Consider the following 27,145-nt stretch of genomic DNA (forward strand, 5'->3'; position numbering starts at 1 on the left):
GACAAGTATTAAAAAGTAGCCCAATATAGTGAAAAAAGAAGATTAAAAAATTTATCTAGAAATGCCTAAGTAGATAATACCTAAAGTTAAAAACCACGTATATATTATAATTAGGAAACTGGAAGCATATTATCTGAATTAATGCCTTGAGTTACATAATCCCTAAAATAAAAGACACTACTAATTTTACTTTGACAGAACAATGATGTTGACATAAATCTACCCAATACATTTTGCTCTATCTCTCCTTTAGCTTACCAGTTGACTCTCAGGAGGTCTTGTCTGGGAGTATGCAAGGAAAATGCACAAATATGAAAGGTTTTTCAAACAATAACAAATTCTCTTGGCTTTGATGTCACTTCCTCTGAAAGACCAAGCTTGTCACTAAAAGTATTTTCTTCATTGTTTACTTGAGGAGGGAACTGGGATCCCTGAATTTATACCACAATATTCAGGGTGAAAAGGAGGATTATAAAAAAAGTGAAAATATTCACCTCAGTCTTCGTTTTGCAAGACTTTTAGAGCATATTTTTTCCATACCACTCTGAACATTAAGCAAAGCTGTTATTGCTTGTTTCAAACATTCCTTGTCTTCTTGATCTTCACTCTTTTCTTCTAACTGCTGCAAAGTAAAAAGTGACAAATCTGAATTAGCAGAACATTTCTGGCCCCCAAAAATAATAATCCCATTTTTATTTAAGGATAAAGATAACATTGATTAACCCTTTCTACCACAATAAATAAAAATTTTAAACCTGTCATAAAATATATTTTATTTATTTATTTGGCTGTGCCAGGCGTGCATGCGGGATCTTAGTCCCCCGACCAGGGATCAAACCCGGGCCCCCTGCATTGGGAGTGTGGAGACTTAACCACTGGACCGCCAGGGAAGCCCCTATTATTCTTTTTAGAAGTCTTTTTCTTCCTTTGTATTACTATCCATATCAACATGCAACCAAGTTTTCTACATTAAAAAAAAACAAAAAATGTAGAAACAGTGTTAACAGATATCACACCTTCTGACAGGCAGTAATGTACAGCTTCTCAGATAAATATTACTGAAAGGAAATGAGGGACATAAATTATCTTTTTACTATCATAGGTCTTGGCACCACAGTAGACACACAGATGAGATTTTTTTGAAGTGTGTAATTTGGTCTTAGATTTCTGATTCCCACATTACGGTTGTAAGCAATGGTATGCCGAGGAAGATAAATATACAGAGAAGGATGCAATATAGTGGAGAGGAAGTTGAAGACACAAAACCTAAGATCAAAATTTGACTCTACTTTCTGTGTGACCTTGGGGCAAATTACTTGACTTATGAGCCCCCCTTTTCCTATCTGTCAAATGAGGCTTATAAAACGCCTGCTTTGCCTATTTTATGGGATTGTTATTAAAAATGAAAGCACTTTTTGCCTATTTTGTGGGGTTGTTACTAAAAATGAAAGGACTTTGTAAATGGTAACATACAATATAGGTGCAAGTTGCTTTCCTTTGTAGTTCTACTACAGAATTAACATTGGTATCATGAAGAACTTTGTCAGTATTCACATGTTAAGATTTTGAGTAAAACTAGGAATATACATGTTAGTGAAACTCAAGCACATTTTCAATTAGTGGCTAAAGATGCCACATGTGCCAGACAGAAAGTCTGTACTTAATAAGAATTGAGTCATCAATAACTACTTATCATCAATGCAACTAGGTGGCGGTAATTCAAGCAAGCAGTTAACTGAGGTATGAGTGACAGTAAGTGACAATAATTCAGTAACCTTATAAATCTCTTTGTGGCCACCAAAAAGGAAAAGTTAAGAAATGACGTTTATTAATAGAGCTTTCATGCAACATTTAAGAACACTTACTTTCGGTCATAAAGGAAAAAGACTTGAGAAATAAAACCATAAAAAATAGTAATTTACAAAGGTTTACTTTTCAAAGAGCTTCATTATTCATTAGTGCTTCAAGAACTTTGTTCTTGGAGAGGTATCTCTTAAAGATTAACGATAAATTCCTTTTTTGCTTCAACTGATACAGGTTATACACACATACACACACACGCACACACATACACACACACACGTGTGTGTACTGATGACCTATGAAAAGTAAACATATTCTTACTCAATGCTCCAGACAATTTTTATAAAAATAATTTGCTTAAAATATCTTAATGCTCAAATATTCCAGAAGTAATAATATATTGTAATATCTATTTAACAATCAGGTTTTATTATTCAGATTTCTTATATCCATTATTTAAAACTCACTGAGGCATAATCTGTACTCTTTAGAAAAATATTCAGTCTCATTTGTATTAAATAAAACAAAAATCTATTCACATAATTTCCAACAAAAAAGGGTTGGGGGAGGGAGACAGTTGCTAAAGGATAAGAGACTTAAAAATAGCTACCTTACAAAAAATATGCAAATACCTTTTACTCATAGTATTTCTCTTCACCATGGCCAGCCAGATTAAAGAAAGCCAATGGCCAAGTGTTCATAAAGAAAGATACTAGGTTTTTAGTTAACGGATGTTAATGGTAGGCTGAAGGCTGGACTCTGGGTAATCTCTAAAAGTATCTTCCATCTCTATGATTCTAAACTATTTACCTCTCATATGGCAGAATTTTTGGAGACAAATAAAATATTACCATAAACTTTATCAAGTTTAGGCTTCAAAGGCAGCAGACAATCTAACACTGAAAGCAATATTCAGTAAGAAAGTGCAAAATTCTAGATGGTTTAATAAAAGTACCACTAAAGAGTAAACTACTTCACTGAGTTTTTTCAGAATTTAATCACTCAATATTTAAGTCAATATGATACAAAGCAAAAAAAAAAAAGCGTTGACACTAACAACAGAATATTATTGAGTCCTTTACATTCTATCCTTTGATATTTTTAATATTATTAATTCAGGCAAACATACCTAAAGTCATACAAAACACAATTCTAACACATAAAAAGAACTCTGAAAGTAACAAATCCATTTAGACATGCATTTGATTTTCTATTCTAAAGATGTTTCAAGTTTCTGGGTCATTTATCTATCATTAACTATAGCATTTCACATACAGAATATACTGGTATCTCAAAAATATTTTTAATATATTTTAAAAGCACAAACCCCAAAGTCTGTTTTAAAAACCATAAAACTTTACTGATGAAATAATTTTTAAATGTAATATTTACCTTCACAGCATTAGTCAAGCATCTAAAACAAATTTCAATGTAATAAATGACCTTCCTTATAAGCATTCTTTGCTTCTTTTACTTAACATAGCTGATTTAAACAGGGCATTGGTGCAGAATAATTCAAGCTAACCACCATCAAAGGGGTGGCTTATTGTTGCTACAGAAACAAAGCAATCGCAATTAGTATGTAAATGAGACTCCACAAAGCAGCATCCTCTTGTTACCAAAGTGATATTCAATACCATGCTTTTCATGGGTGCCTATTTAATAACACTATGTAACAGCAACAATTTAATTTTACAAATGCTGTTTACTAAATAGTTTAAAAAATTATCAAGTCCTGATATTACATTGCCGTATATGAGAATGTATTTAAACTTACCCAGAGCATCATATTCTAAAGCACAATGGTAAATCATACGATCTATAGAGATGATAAAATTCACATTTTCTAAAGAAAGGAGCCACTTTTACCAGTAATTTTTTGTTTTTTTGGGGGAGGGTCCTTTCGAAATAAGTAGAAGGGGCAGTAGTCAATATGGTATATCGCATGCCCAAAGGAAACCCTGAGAGATAAATAGTATTAAATTTAAGAAGCGTTAAACTGGAAAAAGATAGGAGACAAATAAAACTCAAGATTGGTTTACACATAAAAAAATAAAGTGTTGTACCTGATGCAATTTATGTAAGTTCAACTAATTCACAAACATATAATGGCTCCTCTCTTTAAAAACAAACTTGAATCCATATGTTTTTATTTCTAGAAATTAGTTTTCTCCAACAAGAAATACTATAGAATAAAGGAACTGCTATACTTGATGATGGAGGCAGGCAGGACCAGAACCCAGGATTCCCAACTCTCAGTCCTTTTCAATATACTACCCAAAGAACTGAAATGACTTGAAATACTTGTTTAGAAAATATTCACCAAATAAAACCTATTCCATTCAAATAGATAAATTGCAATGCACAAGGATGACAAAATATATAATCAAGAAACATAGTATAACTAAATTGCTGTGCTGAACACCTGAAAGTTACACAATATTGTAAATCAACTGACTTCAATAAAAAAAATTTTTTTAAAGAAATATACACTATAATTGTCTAAGATCTGGAACATAAAAATAAAGATTTATCTTTATCTTAAATATTGTGTACATGAGTTCATCACAAAATGTGAGAACACAAGCAAAGATAGGAATCATGAAGTAAATTTCATAACTAGTTCCTTCCTTTCCCCCAAATGTTATTTTTTGAGTTAAAGTGATTTCATATATGCAGATAATTCTCCTAAAATGTATAAAATTTCAGCCAGTATGTGATGTTAATGATATTAACAGAATTCGATCTTCTTTTACTTAACCCTTATTTTCCCCCCAAGACAAGCAAGGAGATGACCATTACCAAGGTGGTATATAATACATGAAATAAATAGTATAACACTATAAATAATCCATAATTGTAACTTAAATGAAACAATATCTTTATTAAATTAGCCAATGGTTGAAAATATAAAAGTGAAATCTTAAAATATAAATTATAACCTGACTTACAGTTCACTATTAGGAAATAAAAGCAAAATTCTCTAAGTTTTTGAGGAAAGTCACAAGTTTTATTGAGATAATTAAATGGTCTTTTGTACACTTTTAGAAACTATTTAGAATATTAATAGTAGCTGAATGAAACTCAAAAGGGCAGATCTACAGGGGAAGCCAGTGAAGTTCCAATCAGAATTAATTTAACAAACATTTAATTAACCATCCATTATTTCTAAGTAATGAAAATATGACAGTGAGCAAGCCAAATCTGGTCACTGCTGTTAGAGCTTAGAGTGTAAAAGAGAAGATGAATGACAAAGTGCTATAATGGGGAAAATACAGGGTACTCTGGAAATACACAGCAAGGGCCCCTGACTTAATAAAGGGAGAGATGATAGCAAGGAAGGCTTCCAGAAGGAAATGACTATAAGGTTCGAAGGATAAGAATGGTTTAGCTATGGGGAAACAGAGGTACAAAAAATGTATTAGGAAGAAGAAACAGCATGTGTAATCAAAGAGTTATTCAGGACCAAGGCTGAGAGAACCGGGCGGAAGAGTAGCTGGTGGCTGGGAAGGATGGGGGTGGGGAGAGGTGAGGAGTTAAGATGTTGGAGAAGTCAACAGGGACCAAGTCAGGGCTGCAAGCCTTATTAGGAACTTGAACATCAACCTGGGTCAATGCGGAGCCATTAAGGGTGTTAAGCTAATGACTAATGAGATCAAATTTGCATTTCAGAAAAATGGCTTTGGTTTCGTTACCCAGGAAACAGCAAATGTGGGGGGTGAGGATGGGAAAGGCAAGACTGAAGGGAGATGAGATGATCATGGCCCTCATAGAGTACTGAGAGGAAATGAACAGAAGATGAATCCCAAAGAAGATCCTTTTCACGAATGAAAAGGACTTACTTGGTGACGAAGTGGACGTGATGTGGAGAATGACAGAGAAGAGTTGAGGACTTCCAGGTTTCTATTCTGAGTAACCAGATGGATAGTAGGACCACTTCACTGAGTGAATGAGTGCAGAAAGAATAGTTTTGCTGGGAAAGATAAGGAGTTTTCAAGAAAGTGAACTTGGTTTGTTTACACAATAAAGAAGCAGAGTAGTTCAAAAGATAGTTGGACAGTAAACAGTCTACATTTCCCCATTTCCTTTTTCATACCCCTCTCTTCATTGAATCTCTTTAATCCTATTGAGACCAGCAAAATTCCTGATTTTCTTCATGCTGCTAAAAGTAACCTTGGGTGTGACAGGTTTCTTACCTGATAGCAAAGGGGTCACTGCTTTTCTAGATAAACTTCATGAGTAAATGATAGGATGGGAGTGGGGGAGGAGAAGGGTGTGATAAGGTTCAGGACACACTACTCCCCAATTTGGCACCTTGGCATACTGAATATTTTAAGTTGAAGGAGTTTGAGAAAACAGCAGGAGGGAAGGAGAAGGTCAGTGACCTCCCTGGTTCTGTTTTGTCAAGTTCCTTCAGTTTAAAATACTCAATATGCCAAGGTTCCTGTGTCATGTAAAACTTACATTAAATAAATCTGTATGCTTTTCTCCTGTTAATCTTTGTCAGTTTCCTTTTCAGACCCAGCCAGAGACTCTAAGAGGGTTGAGGAAAAAACTTTCTCCCCTACAGGTACTTGTGAGCGGAAATAATTTGAAAACAAACAAAAAAAGTATATTTTAATAGAGAACACTGTGGCATGTAAATTATATCTCAATAAAGCTGTTTTAAAAAAAATAATTTAATGCTTTTAGCTAAATATCTGCTCTTCAACTTTCTGTATACTGTACCTATCTTCTCTCTTAAAATGGGCTTTTAATGGTTTTAGCAATCAGACTGATGGTAAGTTCAATTTCTAGTCTGAAATGTGCAATTACCAAAGAAATCATATGACAAGATTTTATGGTTTTAAAAAGTAAATGGCATCATACTTTATCTATTGAGATTTCAAATATTAATTTTAAAAAGATTTGACAAAGAGAAGGGAAAACAAAAAATACTGTTGATTCAGTGAGTTTAAAGTTTGTAATTAAAAAAAAATTTTTTTAATACTAGCTGCAGTTTATAGTTTATTAGTTTATTTTTTAATACTAGCTGAAGCTTACAGTTATTTTATATAGTTTTATTTGGGGTTTCTTAAATTAATTAAAATGGGTATTTATAATTTTTATTATAAAAATTGACAAAATACTTAAAAGTAGAGAGAATAAAATGATGAATACTCATATACTTCATCCATATTTGGTAGTTTTTAAGATTTTGCTAAATTGGATTTAATCTCTTTTGTCTTTCTTTGCTATCCAGACAGGTGGAAAATTGCAATTAATATAAACATTTAAATATATATAATAGGAATTAAAACTGTCTATGAAAAAGTTTTTCAGTATATATGATCAAAAGAATGATACAGACAGGGGCTTTCCTGGTGGTGCAGTGGTTAAGAATCTGCCTGCCAATGCAGGGGACATGGGTTCGAGCCCTGGTCTGGGAAGACCCCACAAGCCACAACTACTGAGCCTGCGTGCCACAACTACTGAAGCCTGTGCACCTAGAACCCGTCTCTGCAACAAGAGAAGCCACCGCAGTGAGAAGCCTGTGCACCGCAATGAAGAGTAGCCCCCGCTCGCCGCAAATAGAGAAAGCCCACACACGGCAACGAAGACCCAATGCAGCCAAAAATTAAAAAATAAATAAATAAATTTATGAAAAAAAAAATGATAGAGACAGATAATGATAAAAGTATTATTTACTATTATCTATTACCAGTTAAATATTAGAGTATTAGAAATTCTGAAAACTTTTATTTTGTTTTTTTATTATTATTTTTTTTTTTCGGTACGTGGGCCTCTCACTGTTGTGGCCTCTCCCGTTGCGGAGCACAGGCTCCGGACGCGCAGGCTCAGCGGCCATGGCTCACGGGCCCAGCCGCTCCATGGCACGTGGGATCTTCCCGGACCGGGGCACGAACCCGCGTCCCCTGCATCGGCAGGCGGACTCTCAACCACTGCGCCACCAGGGAAGCCCTTGAAAACTTTTATTTTTTTAAGATTTTTAAAAATATGGACCATTTTTAAAAGTCTTTATTGAATTTGTTATAGTATTGCTTCTGTTTTGTTTTGGTTTTTTTTGGCTGCAAGGCATGTGGGATCTTAGCTCCCTGACCGGGGATCGAAACTGCACCCCCTGCAGTGGAAGGCAAAGTCTTAACCACTGGACCACCAGGGAAGTCCCTGAAAACTTTTTAAAATAGAGAAGCACTTAATGAAAGAAAAGATCTTACACCTTAAAAAAAGAAGAAAGAAACTGCGCTATAACTGGAAGGCCAAAATGCTGGTGAATAACGTTACCAAGCTCCTTTCATTGTGACTTAGAATCACTTTTTTACAGTAAGGCCAAATTTATTTTTATTTTTAGCTTTTTAAAGAAAAGGAGAGAGTTTGGTGAATTTCCAGCTAAGAAAGGGGGAAAAAAATTGAATACCACAATGTTTATTTGATGAAGAAGTCATAACACAACAGCAAAAAAAGTAAAACAGGGAAATATGTTTCTAAGTATCACTATTATGTTTTCAGATTGTAACAATCCTAGATAATTGTAAAACGTTTTTAGAGTTCCTGCTAATTGGATTAAATTTGTGTACTGTTTCTGTATGGGAATATTTTAAGCTCAAGCATGTCATCTAGGTGAGGAAAAAGATAAAGGATGATCTAAGAACAAATAAAGCAATTAAAAAAATAATCAATGCAACCGATTTTAAAACATGCCCAATATTCAAACTGTATTTTAAACAGGATCCAGCTACTCATATCTTTAAATCTATTAGAATACATTTTCTAACATTAGCAGCTCTCTTGCCTACTTGTGGAATACAAGTTGCAGCCCTTCACTGTACCCCCTTCCCATTGTTACAGACAGCAAAGCCATAACAAATACTGAAGAAGAGCTATAGGGCTTCCCTGGTGGCGCAGTGGTTGAGAGTCCGCCTGCCGATGCAGGGGACACGGGTTCGTGCCCCGGTCCGGGAGGATGCCACATGCCTTGGAGCGGCTGGGCCCGTGGGCCATGGCCGCTGGGCCTGCGTGTCCGGAGCCTGTGCTCCGCAACGGGAGGGGTTGCGGCAGTGAGAGGCCCAAGTACCGCTAAAATAAAAAAAATAAAAAAAATAAAAAAGAAGAGCTATAAAAATGCAAGAACTTCCAGTAATGGTGGTGAAGTGAAGAAGTCTTGAAAACCCTCTGTAGATAACAATTATTCAATCTAAACAAGAGATTAAAAATATTTACAGGCACTGGAAAAAATCTGAAAGAAAGCATAAGCCAGAAATACTATTGCTCTTGAAAAGCTGCAACTAGAAACTGTACACTTGTGGGATTAGGGCTTTCTCCAACCTCCCATGATGACAGTGAGGAAGAAGGAGAGGAGAAGAGGAGCTTCACACACTAGAGATGAAAGAGAGCAGAATTTAAAAGGAAACTGAAGGGGGAAATCTGGAAGTGAATGAATTGCAGAAGGGTTGAGACACAAAATCTAAGAATAAACTCTAACTAAATGCCTGGTTGACTCCTAAACTCTTCATGTATGAAAAGACCCCAGGGAGTCTAGCAAAAAAGTAGGCAGAGACCAAAGAGGAATCTACTATTGAAAGACAGAGCTATAATGGATAGGTTCTGCTTTTCTTAAACTGAGTTTATTCCCCAACTGTACATAGCTCAGAGAGCAGAAAGCTGAAGACTTACTGGTTTAAGGTGCCAGGGAATAGAGTCTGAGGCTGGCAGAGTGGCTGGAAATTAAGGGGGAATCTCCAGGTGTAAGGGAACCAGAAACTGTGTCCCCAAATTTGAACACTATCTCTGCCCAAACATTTAGTCTGTCAAATCATACATGTGTAAGGAAGACAGTAAAGAGTCAAGCTAAAAAAGCAGCGTATGGAAATCCTAAAAAGTGATACAGAGATATTAGCTGCTGCACAACACAGAAGAGACAAATTTGCAGTTGAGTCCAGAAAAGTTAACTGTCTACTACTAGAATAAAAACCCAACAATCCAAAACAAAACGAAAACCAAAACCCACAAAGGGAACCACAGAAATCCTCAACACAACAGAATCCAGAGTTGTTAACTAGCAAAAAAAAACTGGGAAAATGTGACCCATATTCGAGGATAAAAACCCAGTTAATAGAAACTGACTCCAAGCGGCCCAGATGCGGGTTTAGGAAAGACTTCAAAGTAGCTTTTGTGATCATATTCAAAAAATCAAAGGAAAACATGGTCTTATTGAGTGGACAGATAGGGAGTCTCTGGAAACTATAAAACAAAATCTAAATGGAAATTCTAGAGTAAGTATAGTAACTAACAATTCTATTGACAGATCAATAGAAATTACCACTCTGAAGAACAAAGATTTAAGAAAAATGAACAGTCTCAGAGATCTGTGGGACAACATAAAGTAGTTCTACATACATGTAATTGGAGTTCCAGAAAGAGGAAATGAGAGAAAAATGGCAGAAAATGCAGTAATGTAAAAGCAAGTTAAAATCTGAAAGGTGAAACGAGTTTGAAACTTTAAACAGGCAATCAACCCTAAAAAAATGTTAGGATAATCTCATTTATGGAATAAAATACCTTTCAAAACCATCTCTCTTTTCTTATAAGAGAAAAAAAATCACCAAAACTATGAATGTTCCTCAAAGCAGTTTAGTTGATTTAAAATTTTAACGCTGGAGTAATATATTAGTCAGCTATTTGTTTATAAGGGCTCCTGAATTATACTATTCTATGTTTAACTTTAGGCATTCAACATCTGTGGTCAGATATGATACTACTTAGCTCACTGCTTTGAGCCCATGGTTTCTGGAAAAGAATTTCTAAATTTAGAAAGCTAGTTCAAAGGAATGGAAGCTAGACAGACCTCTTCTGGACTTATTTTTATGATACTCAGAGAGAAGCTATGTTTTCTAAATCTCCTCTTATTGCTGGTATTAAGCATCAGCTTATGGGCAGTATAAAAAAATGGTCTGAAGCATACAGCAATTAAACCAGATGCAGAACATGAAAAAAGTAGATAAAACATTATCTAGAGTAGAAGATGTTTGATACTTGTCCAGCTCCCAAACTGAAAAAGCAACAAACCAAAGCCATTAACAAATGCATACAAGATACCTGTAGTAGGGGTCTGCAGAGCATATTTCTTTACAAGAGTTTCTGGTGCACTATGTGAAGGCCATTAGTGGGTGTTTAAAGTGAATGATGTAGCACAATTTATGTTTGCCTTTACCAATTTGTTTTATATACTGAAAAAAAAAAACTACTCTGGGAGGAAAAATGTCTCCTACTTTTAACATTTCTCAGTTCTTGAGCCTAAGTTTCCCACCCACTGCACCATTCAGTTCTAAGTTCTTATCCGTAACCCTTTCCCACAGTTCTGTACTTAAGCATTTGTGGCTACAATTTTGGCAATATTTATGATGCTAAGGGGAAATGTTAAGGACTATTCTTCGAGTCAGTCAGTACACAAAAATCTAGGAATATTAGAAAATTTAATGTTAAATTTTAACATATAGCAAATATCTAACCATGTGAACATTCAGATTAAAGTCTTTAGTGTCTCTTATTTTCTAAAGTAAAGCATGTGATCAAGACAAGCACTGCAATGTTATAACAAATTAACATCCACTAAAATATTTACTATTCCATTGGTTCTTAATTTAATAATCTTACCTAAAAACTGAGGGTTGTTGTGATGTGTTAAAATTAAACCTGGACATGTTTCTCTCAATTATTTTCCTAATCTTGTACTTTTTATTACCAATGAAACCTAAGACAGGTATGGAGGTTTTAAGTGTTAAATTTTCTATTATTTTTCCATTTAAGGGAAAGCATACATGATAACCCCAACCTCAGTTATGTACATTTAGTCTTATTCAGAAGATGGTTAGTAATTTTGAATTCCCATTGAGTTATTAGCTGCTTATAATCCATCTGTTTGAAAAATACTGCAATTGTTGGCTTTTCACTAGATTTTTGCTGGACTGAAATTAAATGTTAAAATCTAAGATCAGGAGGAAATGATTAATTGGCCCATGCAAAAAATATATTTTTATGGGTTTAAGAAAGCCAATATACACTGGAGAATCAGAAAAACAAAAATGAATTTAATTTTTATAGTATACCAAAAACTAACTGTAATGGGTTGAATTGTGTTCCCCCAAAAAGTTCTACACATGGTACCTGTGAACATAATCTTATTTGAAAATTGGGTCTTGGGTTTCCCTGGTGGCGCAGTGGTTAAGAGTCTGCCTGCCAATGCAGGGGACACGGGTTTGAGCCCTGGTCCGGGAGGATCCCACATGCCGTGGAGCAACTAAGCCCATGCACCACAACTACTGAGCCTGTGCTCTAGAGCCTGTGAGCCACAACTACTGAGCCCGCGAGCCACAACTACTGAAGCCCATGTGCCTAGAGCCCGTGCTCCGCAACAAGAGAAGCCACCGCAATGAGAAGTCCACGCACCACAACAAAGAGTAGCCCCCACTCGCCGCAATTGGAGAAAGCCCGTGCGCAGCAACAAAGATCCAATGCAGCCAAAAATAAATAAATTCAAAAAAAAAAAGAACATTGGGTCTTTGCAGATATAATCAAGTTGAGATGAGGTCACATTGGATTAGGGTGGGTCCTATATCCACTGACTTGGCATTTTACGAGAAAGGAAAGAGATTTGGATGCAGAGGTAACAGAGAAGAATATGAAGATATGAAGAAAGTGATATGAAGATGGAGGCGAAGATTGAAGTGAAGGCATTTATAAGCCAAGGGATGCCAAGGATTGCTGGGATACACCAGAGGCCAAGAAAAGGCAGTAAGAATTCTTCCCTAGAGACTTTTTTATAGTATGGCCCTGCCAACACCCTAATTTTGGACTTTTTGTCTCCAGAACTGTGAAAGAATAAATTTCTGTTGTTTTTAAGCCACTCAGTCTGTGGTGCTTTGCTCTAGCAGCCCTCGGAAACTAACACACTAATGCACAAATAACAATATAGATTTGAACCTGATTTTTTAAATTGAGGGAGACTTACTTTCCCCTAGGTTATATGTACCCAGCATATTGGAAAGAGAACAGGTAATTTTCTAGGGAACTGACTGGCTCAAAATCAACCTGGATGATTTTTTTCTAACATTTGTCTGAGTATACCGTAAGAGGATAAAATAATATATCTAAGAACAAAGAAACAGTTAACATTTTTGATGAACTGAACAATGTACTGATTTGGTAACCTTCAAAATACTGGCCAACATATTTACTTAGCCCCAAGAAACAACTCTAAATTGGTTTAATAAAGCAAATTAAACTTCACATAGAAAAATCAAATTACTGGAACAATGAGGTTTTCAAAAGGACACAAAGGAAGTTTATTTTTTTTTTTTAACTTCATAAAAATTAACTTTAATGTGAAAAAAATTAATCAAAGGTTCCAAAGACTTGACTGCAAACTAACTTGCTGGTGGGGGGCAGGGGAGGGGGAGAAGTATTTCTTTTTTTCCAGTTTCAGTGGCATTAAAGTCATACTATTAATAACTAAACTTTTATTTTCTGAATTTGTAAAGTTGAAGGCATTCTAAGTTTCCAAAATAAATGTAATTATATACATATTATGTATATATATGCAATATATATGTAATTATATACATATATGTTATTATATTTACAGTTAAACTATTCCTACAAATATAAAACATTTATAGGAATTGTAAGGAAAACTTACTTTACTTTTGCTATTCACTTTTTAACAAGCATTTATGGAATGTCTTAAGTGCCAAACACTACGAGGCATGAGAATTCAAATATACATAGGGCTCAGTTCCATTCTTTATGGAGTATACAGTCTAATGACAAGGTAGACAGTAAAAATGGGACATGTTCTATAAAGAGGTACGAAGCGAATAAAGGAGCTTAGTCAAAGGATCAGCCTAGGAAACCAAGGGAAACTTGATGGAGAACCAACATTTGAACAAACTCTTTGACAAGCAGGAATTTTTCAGATGAAACGGGAAGGTAGAAATAGAAGCAAAATTCCAGGAAAATAGAAAAAAAGAAAGATATGGAATCCTGAACAGATTTGACATATCCAGAGCTGCTTGGAAATTTTTTATTGCTAAAGCATAAGGAAAGTAACATCAAGTATTGAGAGGTGAGGCTGGAGAGAGGCTAAAGAATTTAGACTTTGTGTCCCACTTCACAGGGTACCAACTGCACTTTTCAAACTGGGAGTTCCATGAGACACAAAGACCATATAGGAAACTGCTACAGTAACCCAGGAAAGACATACTGAGGGTCTGGACTAGGCCGTGTCAGTGGAATAGGAGAATAGACTGGATTCCAGAATCATTTCTGGAATCAAATCATGATGTTCTGCTAATAAGGGACTGAGAAGAATCAAAGATGGTACTGAGGCTTCTGGTGAAGGGATCTGAGCTCATCAACAAAGAAATGGAATACAAATTTGGGCAGGCAGGAGAAGTGGGGAAGTGGTGAAAGATGAAGGTAGTAAAATGTTAGTTTAAGATATCTGCAAGACAAGAAGAAAATTTTCTAGTAATGACAATACTCAGTATTTATATTTTTTACTGCATATGAAGTACTTTTACATACGTTCTCTTGGTTGACAGAAAAACCCAGTGAGATAAGAGCATTTCACAGATAAGAAAAACAGAGCTCAAAAGGTGAGGAGACTTGTTACAGGCTACTCAGCTAGTAGGCTATCAGGCTAGAGTCAGAAAAAAAAATCAGTCCTATCTAGTCTTTCAAAAGCCACTCCATACCATAGATAAATTATGGTTAGTTTCCAATTGTTATTGACATCTTAGCATTTTGCTGCTTCCCACTGAGATGATTTTATTTAATCACTGTTGAGTCCAGAATCACCTAGTCCACACTGGCACTTGAAGTTATGACAATACCCAGAGGAAAAAAATTTAGTTAGTGAGAATCACGTTACTGGAAAAAATCTTAGACCATTAAGTGTTAGAAGGTCTTTCAGTTCTTCTGATGGAGGAATTCTATGATAGGTTCCCAAAGTAACCTCCAGAAATACATTACAGTTTCAAAGGGTTCCATGGTCTAATTAATTTGGGAATTAATTGCTTTAGATTGCTTTATTTCACAATTTCACAAAGACTTTAATATTCTAATGTACACTGAAAATTTCTAGGAGTATAATTAAGGATACAGTGTTTCCCAAACGTATCTGACCACTGAACATTTCTCCCAAACATATTTTTCTTTTTGGCTGCACTGCATGGCTTGTGGGATCTTAGTTCCCCGGCCAGGGACTGAAGCCAGGCCCTCGGCAGTGAGAGCATGGAATCCTAACCACTGGACCGCCAGGGAATTCCTTCCCCCAAACTTTTAATTTAGAGTATCTTATGGGACTAGCATTGTATAGAATACACTTTGAAATACTGCTCAATAAAACTATTTAAGCAACATACCAACAAATACAAATTAAAGATAATAAATACAAACAGTACATTAGTCCTGAGGGAACGCAGAATAAAAAGGAGGGATGACAATTTGTAGAATTAATTGGGCAAAGTTTCCTGCTCAATATACTGTTGAATTTTGCAATGAAATTTAGGCAGTAATATGAACTAGGAATACATGTGCTTACCAGTAGAAATCTTTTAAATTGCTGATTGACGCAATTATAAAATAAAAATTTGGGGGACTTTGCTGGTGGTGCAGTAGTTAAGAATCCGCCTGCCAATGCAGGGGACATGGGTTCGAGCCCTGGTCCGGGAAGATCCCACATGCCGTGGAGCAACTAAGCTCAAGTGCCACAACTACTGAGCCTGCGCTCTAGAGCCCATGAGACACAACTACTGAGCCCACGTGCTGCAACTACTGAAGCCCATGCGCCTAGAGCCCATGCTCTGAACAAGAGGAGCCATCGCAATGAGAAGCCTGCACACGGCAACGAAGAGTAGCCCCCGCTCGCCACAACTAGAGAAAGCCTGCGCACAGCAATGAAGACCTAACACAGCCAAAAATAAATAAATTAATTTAATTTTAAGAAGTTTTATTACCGTAACTTATAATATTTAAAAATTTAATTGCTTATACTTGGGGGAGTAAATAATTAATTTCTCTTATACTATTAAGATGGTTAGGTTTTATAGCCTTCTGAAAATTCATCAAAGCTTCTTGTTCTTACTTATTAATTAATGACTGCTTCAAGGTTTCATATGGCCTTTAATCCATCAGAATTTCATTGTAGTCTCAGGTAAAAATCTCATTATTACAGATTCCATTATGAGGAAGGGATCTATATAATAAACTTGCTTGCAAATGTCCCATTCTGAGGTTATGATTTGTCATAAGGAATTTTTATAAAGAATGATTTTACACACCAAATGCTTCCTCTTGATTATCCTCTTAAAATAATCATCCTATATTACCGAAGACCATAAATGGTATTCTGTTTGCAGCCTAGAACAGAGAGCTAAGAGCTCCATAATTCTGCCTGGTGATCAAGTCCTTTAACTTCCTTAGTCCTTTCCTACTTCAAACATTCCTACTTAACAAATCTAACTGAACTCCAAATTACTACAATGTAGAGAGACCTGGGAAAATGGAAGGAAAATGTAAGAATCTGAGTTCCTCCCGTTTACTAAATTCAGGCTTTCTGTTCATTCATTGATTCATTGTAGAGAGCCTTCATGTACTCCTGCAAACTATAAATCTGATTTCTAATAATACATGCTTCATAACAAAATCATGATAATAGAATTTTTCTTTAATAAAACATTCTTTTAAAAACTAAAGAAATCATAATAGTATTAATGCATGTCTTATTTTGTATTTATGGGGTTAGTTCATTAAATAGAATATCTTTATTATCTCATTCATTATTTAAAATTTTTGAAAAAATTTTGATGTTTTTTTAGGACATATTATCCATAATCCAAAGCAGACATCATTAGATACATAAGATATTTAAAAGTAAATCACCTGGAGCTACACTATTGAATTATAATTTATACAGACTAAGGTTCCCTTTTCCCTAGTTAATTTCAGTGCATAATAGGACAAAAGGGAGAAAAAGCACAACCTTTACTTTTTGGTGCTTTTTAAATTGAGTATTTTAATCAAATGGGAATTTTTTACTAGGATTACTATAGTTCACTGCTTCTAAAGTAACAGTAAGCAGTTCTACAGACACAGTTGCAAACTTAAGCTACGAAAATTAGGTGATTAATCTTCTCCATTACTTTGGCATTATCCCCACACTGGTTCCTTATCTAAGTCCCTGAATCTGCTGAGGTCCCAAAACGGAGACTTGGATGCATAAATACAAGGTTGTTTCCAAACATTCGACCATGTAAACAAAAAGTAAGGGCACAAGATAAAAATATCTGATGATTGCTTTAAAATTCCCTATTGAAACTGGAGAAAATATGCCACTCTTCTGTAGATTCATTTACATTTGCTTCTTAACTAGAAAGAAAATAGATACAGACATGTTCATGAGCGCTCACATAATGATTCACACACAAATGAACTGGTAAAAAACTGTAACACACTTGAATATTTTATAAGTAGAAGAAAGTTTTCTTACCTTCAGAAGTTCAAAGTAATGTAGACAGTGGTAAACAGGGGCTAGAAGTAGCCTGGGTAAAACATATTGAACAGCTTCTTTGAAACCTTCGCCTATTGACTAGAAAACAAAGTGATTTAATTTTTAAGTTTACTTTTCAGACATCATATATCTTGATCTAAAAACTACTATACCTGCAAATAGAGTGCCGCTCCAGGCTTTGATAACTGACTAAGGAAACGATCATGAAAACCAGGTCGTAAAATATCTCGAGCATATGATTCATATGGATCAAATGCCAGTTCCTTAGAAAATAAAGAAGGCAAAACATAAATAATCTTTCTCCAAGGTAAAGTATAAATGACCTACCACCATAAACACAAAAAGATTAAATTATGGGCACACCTATGCCTGCACAATTATATATTTCTTTTAAAGCCTCTAAACAAAATTACATTGCTATTAATTTTAACAGAATAAACCTAATATTCTCAATTAAGAAAGTAAATCAATTCTTTCTGATGAGTAATGGGATTCTTATATGTTATGACACCTCTCATGAAAGGGTTCTAGTAGAGTATTATCAACAAACATGGTCAAAAGAATGGGGGGATTTTTAGATCTGGAAAACTAAGTGTAGCCTGAATAATAAAGAACATAGATATCCACAACCAGGTAAAGTATAAACATTTAGAATATTGGTGCCAGACATTTATTTTCTCATGGTTATTTCTTGTTCATAGACTTACTTACACATTCTGCAAGCCAGAGGTAATTGTTTATATCATCTAAAATTCATTGGCACATTTTTCACAAAACAATTAAATAAAAATTTAATCCAAATTGCCCAAAAATTTTACCATCACCAATGATTAATAAACTAAACAATTCTAAAGGTTAGAATCTACTGGTTTTGCTGATTCCTGAGGAAAAAAAGAGTACGTATTGTGATTTTATCAGGAGGTAGGATTTCTACTCTCCGCCATCCTGTGCTCTATTCCAGGTAAAAATAAAAAGCCAAAAAGCCCAAACTATTATGAAGATGGTGTTATAGATTCTAGCAAGAGCTCATTTCTATGAAGGGTAATTCTAGAAAGAGGAAGAGGACATCTAGTGGAGGACTGCAGAAGAATGAAGTTAGGAGTGAATGACAGAACAAATGTTTATTTTTAAATTACCCTTTATGTTGTTTCTCAGACTGTTTTCTTTAAGGAAAGATTCAGTAATAACAACACAAGATCAGAAATCAGAAGACCCCAGTTCTGTTCTCTGTGAAATGCAATATGGGATATAAAGTTCCAAGTCATCCTAAATTCCTTGAGCCATTTCAATTCCTTCAACTGTCTTCTCAACTGAAAATTTCTGTAATAATATAACAATGGAAATTGCAGTCCATTGCAGATCTTACAGGAATGGACAGTAGGTTTTCAACAATAACAGCAGGAGGGAGTCAGGTTATGAATAGACTGGATGCGAGAGAGGAATAAAAATGTGATTGGATGCTTTTATCTTGGGTCTCTTGAATTCATGAACTTATATAGAACAGATAATGTTTGTCCTCCTCCCCTTTCAATAAACTCTAATTTATTATAGAATTTTTATGACAATTACACATATAAAGTAAAGACTATACAGACAGTGTAGTGGCTTAAAAGCATGACTCTAGCATCAGAGACACTCAGGTTCCACTTCTGATTGTACTACTTACTAGCTGTGTGACCTCTGACAAACTATCAACATTTACTCTCTCTAAGCCAAGTTTCCTCATTGGAAAATGTAGATGATATCTACTTCAAGGAGTTTTTTTAGGAATTAAATGAGATACACACAAAGTGCTTGCAATAGCGTATGCACATATTAAGCGGTGAATAAATGGTATCTAGTATTATTCTAAAATAGCTAATTTCAAGAGAGAAAAAAACTGACAACTAACTGGAAATCCAAGCTCTTATCACATAGTTTTATTCTTGAGGATAAATTTATAGAATGGCAAGCACTTCTAAGCATCCTCGTATAAATTAATAGATGATATTATGATCAGTTTACTGGTTAAATGCAATACTTATAGGATTCATTTAAAAATTTAATTATTGATACACACAACCGTGTATTAACAGTTAAAAATATAGACTATTCTAAACATACAGAAAAGTACAGAAAACAGTTTAACAACCATATTCACCATCTAGCTCAAAAAGAGCAACATTTTATAACACTTCACCTTTCTTTTTTTTAAAGAAATAAAACAGTAGAGATGTAATTGATCCTCCTGAGCTCCCTTTCAGAAGGTAATTTCCTCTCCTGCTAATCCCCAGAGGAAATCACTATCCTGAATTTGATTATTTCCAAGTATATTTTTATATCATAATTACATATGTATCAAGAAACAAGGCAATGTTTTCAAATTTTATATAAATATTGTAATGTACATAGTAACAATAAATTCTTCTGCAATTTGGTTTTTATATTCAGTTGTTTTAATGATTTATCCAATATGATTCATATAGTTCCTTACAGTTCATTTATTTCAAACTCTGTATAATATTCCACTGTATAAATATATCTTTTTTTAGGTAAATTTTTTACTCTGAGATAATTTAGATTCACATGTAGTTGTAAGAAATAATAAGGAAAGATTCTGTCTGTCTGCACACTACCCAGTTTTCCCCAGTGGTAACCTCTTAGAATAGTACAGTATAGTGCAGTATCACAACCTGGCCATTGACATTGATGTAGTAAAGTATAAAATATTTCCATCACCACAAGGATGGCTCTTGTTGCCACCCTTTTATAGCCACACCTTCCTCCTTCCCATCATAGCCTCTTTAGCCCCCAGCAACCACTGATCTATTCTGCATCTCAATAGTTTTTTCATTTCAAGAAAGTCATATAAAAGGAATTACACAGTATGCAACCTTTTGGAATTGCTGGATCATACAGTAATTCTTTAATTTTTTGAAGAACTGTTTTCCATAGCAATTGTACCATTTTATTTACATTCCCACCAGCAAAGTTCGAAGGTTCTAATTTCTCCACATCCTCTCCAACACTTGGTATTTTCCTTTCATTTTAAAAATTTAATTCTAGCCATCTTAGTGAGTGTGAAGTGGTATTTCATAATGGTTTTGATTTGCATTTTACTTATGACTAATGATGCTAAACATCTTTTCATGTGCTTGTTGGACATTTTTATATATTCTTTGGAGAAATTCCTATTCAAATCCTTTGACCATTTAAAAACTGAGTTGTTTGTCTTTTTTGTAAGAGTTCTTTACATACACTGAATATATCAGATATTATCAGACATATGATTTGCAAATATCTTCTCCCATTCTGTGTGCTGTCCTTTCACTTTTGATGGTACTCTTTGAAGCATGAAAGTTTTACATTTTAAGTCTAAATTACGTATTTTTTTCTTTTCTCACTCATGCTTTTGGTGTAATATTTAAGAATCCTTTGCAAAGTCAAGGTCATGAAGACTTAGCCATGCTTTTCCTAAGAGTTTGATAATTTTAGTTCTTATATTAAGTCTCTGATCCATTTTGAACTTAGGTTTATATATGGTGTGAGGTAAGGAGTTCAATTTCATTCTTTTGTGCTTCTCGTAACTTTATGGTTTTTTGTGTGTGAACAAAAGTTTAAAAATTTTAATCTCTTCTTTTATGGTTTGTACTTTCTATGTGTTCTTTAAGAAACCCTTCCTACTTCAAAGTGATAAATATGTTCTCCTGTATTTTCTTCTGAGCTTCTAAAGTTTTGCTTTTCATTTTTAGATTTTATTTAAACTACTGAGAGTTTTTCCTGTATGATGTGAGCTAAGGAAGGAATATTTTCTTTCCACATGGAAAACCAGTTTTGACCCAGCATCATTAATTAGTTTGTTATTTCTCTACTGATTAAAATGTAATCTCGGTCACATATCGTGTGTATGTGTATTCTTTTTCAGGGTGCTCTATTCTGTTCCACTAATTGTCTATATCTACAACTAATAATGTGGCTTTGTAATAAATCGTATTTACTGTGGCTTTGTAATAAATCTTAAAATCTGATAGGACAAGTCCCCTCAACTTGTTCTTCCTCAAAATTGTTATTTTTGTCCCTTCATTCTTCCACATGAATTTTACGATCAGCTTGCTGATTTATAGATTATTCAGGGACAACTGCATCAATACAATATTGAGTCTTTCCATGAACATGGTATTTCCATTTATTCAGATTTTCCTTATGAATATCATTATTTTATGATTTTCTTAACAAAAGTCTTGCATATATATGTTTATTGGGTTTATTTCTGAATACCTTATAGTTTTGTTACTAGAGAGAATGGAGCCTTTTTCCTTTAATATCATACATTCACTTGGTTGGAACTGAGTATAGTAATGCTAGCAATTTTTATGTTGGTCTTTTATCTAGCAACTATACTGAACTTGCCTAATAGTTACAACACTATATATATTTTCTTGGATTTGCTGTGTAGACAATTATGTTGACTACAAATACGACAATTTTGTCTTTTCTATTCTTTTTCTGTCTTTTGGCTAGTATCTCTATTAGAGTGCTGAAAAGAAGTAGTGAGTGGCATTCTCCTACAGCTTAGTCATTAAATATATCTTTCATAGGTTTTTGATAGATATCCTTTATTAGATTAAGAAAGGTCCCTTCTATTCCTACTTTGCTCAACATTTTAAAGAAACTCCTGAATGAATGTTTTTCTATGCTTTTTCTTATTTGTTGAGATTTTAATGTTAATGTGAAATATTACATTAACTTTTAAAAAATTTCAAACCACTTAAGAGTAAACTTCCTAAGATATATCATACTGGCCACAGTTTTTATTTAGATTATAAACTGATTACTTTTCTTTGCCAGTTGTGTCAGTATGTGAGAGTGGTTCATTTCTTTCCTGTATTACTCTTATCCAGTTTTGATAATATATGTATTGATATATAATCCTAAAAAATTGAGCTGCCCTTTGTGTCCCTATTTTTTATCTTCCTTATGAATCTATTTTGTGGTTTTCTTAACAAAAATCTTGCATATGTTTATTGGGTTTACTTCTGAATACCTTATGGTACTATTTCTAAACTGAATGGAGCAGTGGACAACTTTCAAAAGAGTAAGGTTAACTGTTTCCTGAAGACTGGTAAAACTCCTAATACTTAGTGTATACCTCATGTCATGTTGAAACATAGATTTGATTATTCAATTTTTAATGGTTTTTAAGTTAATTAGGATATCTATTTCTTTTTTTTTTTAGGATATCTATTTCTTAAGTCAATTTTCCTATTTTATATTTTTTAAAAAGTTAACCACTCCATCTCAGTTCTCAAAAATTTTCAAATGGATCTCAGCATTCCTGAATGATTTTAAAAGTTGCAATCTGTAGTTATAACTTTTCCTTAATATTTATGCTTTTCCTTTTTTCTCCCTTGATCAACATTATTAGAGGTTTTGTTCTATCTGTTGTGTGCTTTCTAGTTCATTAATTCTGTTCTTCTATTACTTCCTTTATGTTGTTTCTATTATTATCAACTCTCAAATTTACATTATCTTTCCTGTTTCTTGGATTGAAACCTTTACTCATTTATTTTTAGTTATATCTACTTTTTAAAATATATGTCTAAAACTGTAAGTTTTTCTTTATGCATTGCTTTAGTTGTATCTTACAGGGTTTTGTATATAGTACTTACACTTTTGCTCAATTTCAAGTATTTTGTAATTTTCATTGTCACTGCCTCTTTAATCCATGAGATATTTAGAAATTCATTTTTAAGATTTCCTAGTATTTTTAATACTTTTTATTGTGATTTCTAATTTAATTTCATAGTCAGAAAAGATGGTTTATATGCTATTATGTAATATTTGAGACTTCCTTTTTTATCTAATACTGTAACCACTTTTTGTAAATATAACTGGTATCTTGAAATGAATCTAGAATCATCCATATATACATAATCAAACCTGTTCATTTTCTTATTTTAACTTCTATAGCCTTAATCTTTTTTCTGTTTGTGATAGAGATGTGCTACAATTTCCTATCATAATAGTAAATTTTTTTCCATTTCTCGTAATTCTGTCAGTTTCTATTTCTTATATTTTGAGGCTTTATAATCAGGTACACATACATTCATGATTGTTGTATCTTCATGACGTTGTCCCTTTTCCTATTAAGGTAGTGTTCCTCTCTAATGTCCTCCCCACCAAGCTTACTTTTCCTTATTATATCAATTGATATTTATATACTAGCTTCCCTTTGTTTTCATATGTTGACTTTTCAATCCTTTTACTTTATTTTATTTTTTGCGGTATGTGGGCCTCTCACCGTTGTGGCCTCTCCCGTTGCAGAGCACAGGCTCCAGACGTGCAGGCTCAGTGGCCATGGCTCATGGGCATAGCCGCTCCATGGCATGTGGGATCTTCCCGGACCAGGGCACGAACCCATATCCTCTGCATTGGCAGGCGGACTCTCAACCACTGCGCCACCAGGGAAGCCCAATCCCTTTATTTTAAATATTTCTGTGGTTCTGTTTTGGGTGTGTCTCTACAAGCTGCAAGAAATGGACTTTTAAAAATAAAAAATAAGTACTTTCTTTAAATAGGCGAGTTTCATCAGTTTACATATACTGAGTTACTAACATAGTATAATGTAGTTGGATTTATTTGCATCATATTACAGTCAGCCCTCTGTATCTGTGGGTTCCACATCTGCTGATACAGAAGGCCAACTGCATTATGCCATTTTAAATGAGGTTACTTTACTTTTTCTTTACTTCATTATTCTTTCCTATTATCAGTGGAAAAGATTAAAAAGTGTTCCTACAGTTCTTGTACATTGTAAGATATAGGTAGTATTTCTATTCTTTTGGTGATTTTCCTAAATGTTTTAAAATCAAATAAAGTTTGTTATTATCTATAAATTTTTCTAAATTTTAAAGAGAGTTTACAGTTGTTTAGTTTTTCTTATCTTCTGAATACAAGCCCATTTTATGTGCTGAGAAGTTTAGTTTACCTTCCCTTTTAAATAAAAAAAAAAAAACAGTTTGGTTTTTAAAATATATTCAGTAGCTTGGGCTTCCCTGGGAGCACAGCAGTTAAGAATCTGCCTGCCAATGCAGGAGACACGGGTTCGAGCCCTAGTCCGGGAATATCCTACATGCCGCAGAACAACTAAGCCTGTGCACCACAACTACTGAGCCTGTGCTCTAGAGCCTGCAAGCCACAACTACTGAGCCCGTGTGCCACAACTACTGAAGCCCACGCACCTAGAGCCCGGCTCCGCAACAAGAGAAGCCACCACAATGAAAAGCCTGTGCACCGCAACGAAGAGTAGCTCCCGCTCTCTGCAACTAGAGGAAAGCCTGCACACAGCAATGAAGACCCAAAGCAGCCAAAAATAAATAAGATAAACAAATTTATAAAAAAAATATTCAGGGCTCCCCTGGTGGCGCAGTGGTTGAGAGTCCGCCTGCTGATGCAGGGGACACGGGTTCGTGTCCCGGTCCAGGAAGATCCCACATGCCGCGGAGCGGCTGGGCCCGTGAGCCATGGCCGCTGAGCCTGCGCGTCCGGAGCCTGTGCTCCGCAACGGGAGAGGCCACAACAGTGAGAGGCCCGCGTACCGCAAAAAAAAAGATATAGTTGATTTCGGAATGAGAACAAAGAGCTAGAAATTTCAGAATGACTATCAATGCTAACTTATAAGGGCTAACTCAGTATTTTAGCCCTTGACATATCAAGGAGAAGGTTACCATTTTTCTCCCCCTATGATATGTGAATCATCTAGGTCCTGGACTTGATCTCCCTATTCACTTCATCCCTCCTATTCTAAATAATTATGCACAGTTACCATATATTAAGTAGCTGTAAGAAGCTGGTTAGATAAATATTTCAGGAAAGTTATTTTATTTAACTTTCAAAAAATCCTGAGTCCTATTATTATCTTTCTTTTACAAATATAGATAGAGAGGTTTAGAGATATGAAGTAAATTGCCCACGGACACATACAACTACTAAGTAGCAGATTTTAGACTGGAACACAAGTAGTTTGACCTCAGGTCCAAGTTCTGTGGCCTCTTCATTGATAAGATAGCCAATTAAGTGTCAGCTGTGGGATCTGTTTTTTATAATGATGAGAAACTACTTTTTCTAAGTTTCGTGAGACAATGGAAACAAATGTTGACAATGACCCTTTGAGGAAGAGGCAATATAGTTGAGTAGTCAGCAGTTAATGTATATGTTAGCTGGAAACAAGAATTCAGATTCCAATTTTAATTCAAATGTCAGGCCTTCTAGATGCAGACTTTTTTGGTGTATAATTACTTACCTCTGCTAAGTCTTCAAAGCAACTTCCTACTAATGGATGGGGACTGCCTTCATCTGTCATTTCTACAGTATCTTCTATATGGCCCAGTAACTTTACACTAAGTTCATGTATATCCACTATACGACTAAATATATTTTCTACATCCTGGTGGGATGAAAAACACATGAATTCAGTTAGGTGGTATAATAAAACAAATTTTGAACCAATAAGTCATTTTATAATCATGAAATTTAACATGGCAGATACAGTGAGAAATTTTAACAACTTACAAATATAAGTAAAAGACAAAGAATTCCTTTGGCAATGAAGTATAGTTTGCAAAACACATTTCTCTAGGTCACTGGTTCTCAAACTTTTTGTTCTCAGGACTCCTTCACATTCTTAAAAATTACTGAAAACTCCAAAGGGCTTTTGCTTACTATATTAGAAATTATTTACTATCAACATTTACTATATTAGAAATTAAAACCAAGAAAATTATAAAACATTTAATTCATTAAAAATAACAATAAAGAGTTCTTTTATGAAAAGTAACTATATTTTTCTAGAACAACTAAAAATCTTAGTGAGGAGAATGGCACTGTTTTACATTTTTGCAAATCTCTAACACCTAGTTTAATAGAAGATAGCTGGCTTTTCATGTATATTTCTGCATTCAATCTGTTGTGATATGTTGCTTTGGTTAAAGCATATGAAGAAAATCTAGCTTTACAAAGACATGTAGTTGGAAAAGGGAGGAGTCTATTCAAATAACTGTGGATACCCTTTTTCTTTTTCTGCATAGTTTCTTCCCTGAGATATGTCACGTACCATAAAATCAACCCTTTTAAAGTGTACTTTCACAGCCTGTTCAATCGTCACTACCATCAAATTCTAGAACATCTTCATCACCTCAAAAAGAAAGGCTGTATCCAGTAGTAGCCCTCTCCATTCTTCCCCGACACACCCATCCCCAGTCTCTGGCAACTACTAATCCACTTTCTATCTCTATGGATTTGCCTATTCTGGAAATTTCATATATATGGAGTGAATATCTTTTTATGATATTATACAAGTCAATAAATGGTAGCTTCTTAAAGGTTAGTTGCAACGTAGAATCTGAAACTATATAAATTTTGCACATTAAAATCCACTGGTCTATTTTGAACTCTGAATGGATGTTTTACCCAACTGTGATTTTGTAGTGGAATTGCTAGATTGTATGGCTAGCTTATGGTTAATATTATATGAAATTACCAAATTCTTTTCCTAAATATTTATACCAGATTACATTCTCAGAAGCAATGTGGGAATTTCACATTCCCAAAAGCAGTTGCTCCACATTCTTTTCAACATTCAGTATTGTCAGTCTTTTTTTTTTTTTTTTTTTTTTTTTTTTGCGGTATGCGGGCCTCCCACTGCTGTGGCCCCTCCCGCCGCGGAGCACAGGCTCCGGACGCGCAGGCTTAGCGGCCATGGCTCACGGGCCCAGCCGCTCCGCGGCATGTGGGATC

The 27,145-nt window shown here is 34.6% G+C and overlaps 1 protein-coding gene across 2 annotated transcripts in view; it reads right to left on the reverse strand.

Annotated features, from left to right (window-relative positions):
* The window catches only part of SOS1 (SOS Ras/Rac guanine nucleotide exchange factor 1), a 160,480-nt gene that overhangs the window by 42,009 nt on the left and 91,326 nt on the right, over positions 1-27,145 (reverse strand). For both annotated transcript variants that reach the window (XM_032652755.1, XM_032652754.1), the window contains exons 6-9: positions 25,653-25,796; positions 17,524-17,634; positions 17,351-17,449; positions 495-622 (exon numbers count right to left, since the gene is read on the reverse strand). In XM_032652755.1, the coding sequence (XP_032508646.1) occupies positions 495-622; positions 17,351-17,449; positions 17,524-17,634; positions 25,653-25,796 (482 nt within the window). The remainder of the gene's footprint in view (positions 1-494; positions 623-17,350; positions 17,450-17,523; positions 17,635-25,652; positions 25,797-27,145) is intronic.

Source organism: Phocoena sinus, chromosome 13, assembly GCF_008692025.1.
Source record: "Phocoena sinus isolate mPhoSin1 chromosome 13, mPhoSin1.pri, whole genome shotgun sequence".
Classification (NCBI taxonomy): domain Eukaryota; kingdom Metazoa; phylum Chordata; class Mammalia; order Artiodactyla; family Phocoenidae; genus Phocoena; species Phocoena sinus.